The sequence below is a fragment of the Chondrus crispus genome, genomic scaffold (assembly GCF_000350225.1).
Source record: "Chondrus crispus Stackhouse genomic scaffold, scaffold_318, whole genome shotgun sequence".
In the NCBI taxonomy this organism is placed as follows: domain Eukaryota; phylum Rhodophyta; class Florideophyceae; order Gigartinales; family Gigartinaceae; genus Chondrus; species Chondrus crispus.
Window position 1 is genome coordinate 17,501 of NW_005179208.1, and position 2,233 is coordinate 19,733.

Below are 2,233 nucleotides of genomic sequence, written 5' to 3' on the forward strand. Positions count from 1 at the left end.
CTTCACCCAGCCGCGTTCCACACGCACACGGCCTCGTCAGCCCCGCCGCTGGCGAGCACGGCGCCCTCGCGCGAGTAGTCCATGCTCAGGACGCGCCCGGCGTGCCCGCGCAGCCGCGTCACGCGCGTCCCCATCCCCACGTCCCACACCTCCACGGCGCGACCGTCCCCGCCGCACGCCACCGTCTTGCCGTCCGGAGAGAAGGCCAGCGCGTGCACCGTCCCGCCCTGCGGCCCGAACACACGCGCGCACCGCCCGTCACGCATGTCCCACAGACGCGCCGTCCGGTCCGACGACCCCGTCCCCACGTAGTTGCAGTTCGGGTGCCACCGCACCGCGTCCACGTCCGCCAGATGCCCCGCGAAGATCCGCACCGGCGAGATCCGCTCCGTGCACCACGCCCGCGCCGTCCGGTCGTACCCGCCGCTCGCAAAGTAGTGGTCCACCCCCGAGAACTCCACGCTCCATACCGGGTAGTTGTGCCCGCGGTACGCAACCACGTTCGACTTGAGCCCTGCGCTCCACAGCCGCACCGTCCCGTCCCCGGACCCACTCAGGATGAACCGCCCGCACTTGCTCCAGTCCACCGAGTACACAGCACCAGAGTGCCCGACGAGTCGCGCCGCACGCCCGCCCAGCCCGCCCGCCCCGCTCTCGGCTGTCCCCGTCCCCTTGGCGTCCCACATCCGCACCGTAGAATCCCCAAACCCGGCCACCACTTGCGACCCGTCCTCGGAGATCCCCGAGCAGTTCAGCTCGTCCTCCTTCGTGTTGGTAAACGTGTAGCACAGGATCGCCAGCTCGCTCTTGGCGCTCTCCGTGTCCCATGCCAGCTGCTCCAGCTTGGCTCGGTTCTTCCGGTCCCCGGCCGTCTCCAACCCGGCTGCACCTTGCCGATACTTTTTCAGCGGGATCCGTGACTCGCTGATCGTCCCGTCTTCCCGCGTCCGTGGCCGCTCCTCATCGTCCCCGCCCGCGTCCTTCTTCGACGTCTCCCCTTTCGTCTTGTTCTCGCCCCCCGCCTTCCCCTTCTCCGCACCCGCCTTCCCTTTTCCTTTGCCCTTTGCCGCCGTCTCTACTTCATCGGCGATCATATAGTGCTCGGGCCGAAGCCTCCCCCACAGCACCTCTTTCTCCAGCAGGCCCTTCCTCTCGGCGGCCGGGATGAATCCTTGCTTCTCCCCCGTGTTCTCTAGCAAAAGCCCGCCTGCACTCCCACCAGCCCCACCCCCACCCCCACTAGCCCCACCCCTTCCCGACACCGCCGGCGCATTCTCAGCGATCTTGCATCTCGTGTTCAGGATCCGCAGCAGAACGCTCCTCCTCGGATCATCCGCCAGAAACGATATCACGAGCTCATACGCATAGCTAGACAAGTGGATCTCGTATCGGTGGTGCAAAAACAGTTTGGCCGTCGCGTTCTCCTCAAGATGTTGCGTCGACGAAATTCCCGACAGCGCGATAATCTCTTCCCGCCGGCCGGACGCCCCGTCAGGCCCTCCCCCTTCGCTAAACTCGGCTGAGCATCGTTTCAAAAACGCGTGGGCCTCCTTCCAATGCTCCCTCCTCACGATCTCCAAGAAGCAGTGCACCAACATCGGATACAAGACGCTATGCAACTCCGCCTTGTAAATATCCAAGCTATTATCCACCCAATCCCTCAGTTCGCAATAACTTTCCGCAAACCGTCGCGCATCATTGTCCGCAAGCTCCGACGGGCGGCTGAGCATCATGAGCAAGTTCTTGAGATCATCGTCGACGACCGCCTCCTCCACGGCCCACTCCTTCCTCTGCGCCAGCGCCGCGTTAATGCCCATGCCACCAAGGTCGTGCTTGAGCAGGGCCTCGACGGCCTTGCTATGTCCGCGCTTCTTCAGGTAGTCCAGCACGATCTTGTCGGCGACGCGGTGCTGCCCCTTCTCCTTCTCGTCGCGGTCGTCGACCATCACCACGTCCGCGCGCGCGCCTGGCGGCGTCGCCAGCACCCGCCGCGCCGCCGGGCTGCGCCCCGCCGGGCTGCGCCCCGCTGCGCGCGGCGGCGTGCGTGTCGGCGTGCCCCCGCGCCCTGCCGGCGCACGCGTCGGCGTCCGCGGCGACGTAGACGACGCAGGCCCCATCGGCTCGTCCACGTCAATCACCCCGGCTGCGGACGCGGCGCCCGCGCGAGAGGCCGGGGGGGGAGGGTTGCGCTCCCGTTAAACGATGAACACGGTCTGTAGAAGATGAAAAGATC

General features: G+C 66.5%; 1 protein-coding gene across 1 annotated transcript; it reads right to left on the reverse strand.

Annotated features, from left to right (window-relative positions):
- Window positions 1–2: 2 nt before the first annotated feature.
- CHC_T00005828001 (hypothetical protein) lies at window positions 3–1,946 on the reverse strand. Its single transcript, XM_005717446.1, has 2 exons — window positions 1,263–1,946; window positions 3–1,145 (listed from the first exon to the last, which is right to left on the reverse strand). The coding sequence occupies exons 1-2, from the start codon at window positions 1,944–1,946 to the stop codon at window positions 3–5; spliced, it is 1,827 nt and encodes a 608-aa protein (XP_005717503.1).
- Between the last annotated feature and the right edge of the window lie 287 nt (window positions 1,947–2,233).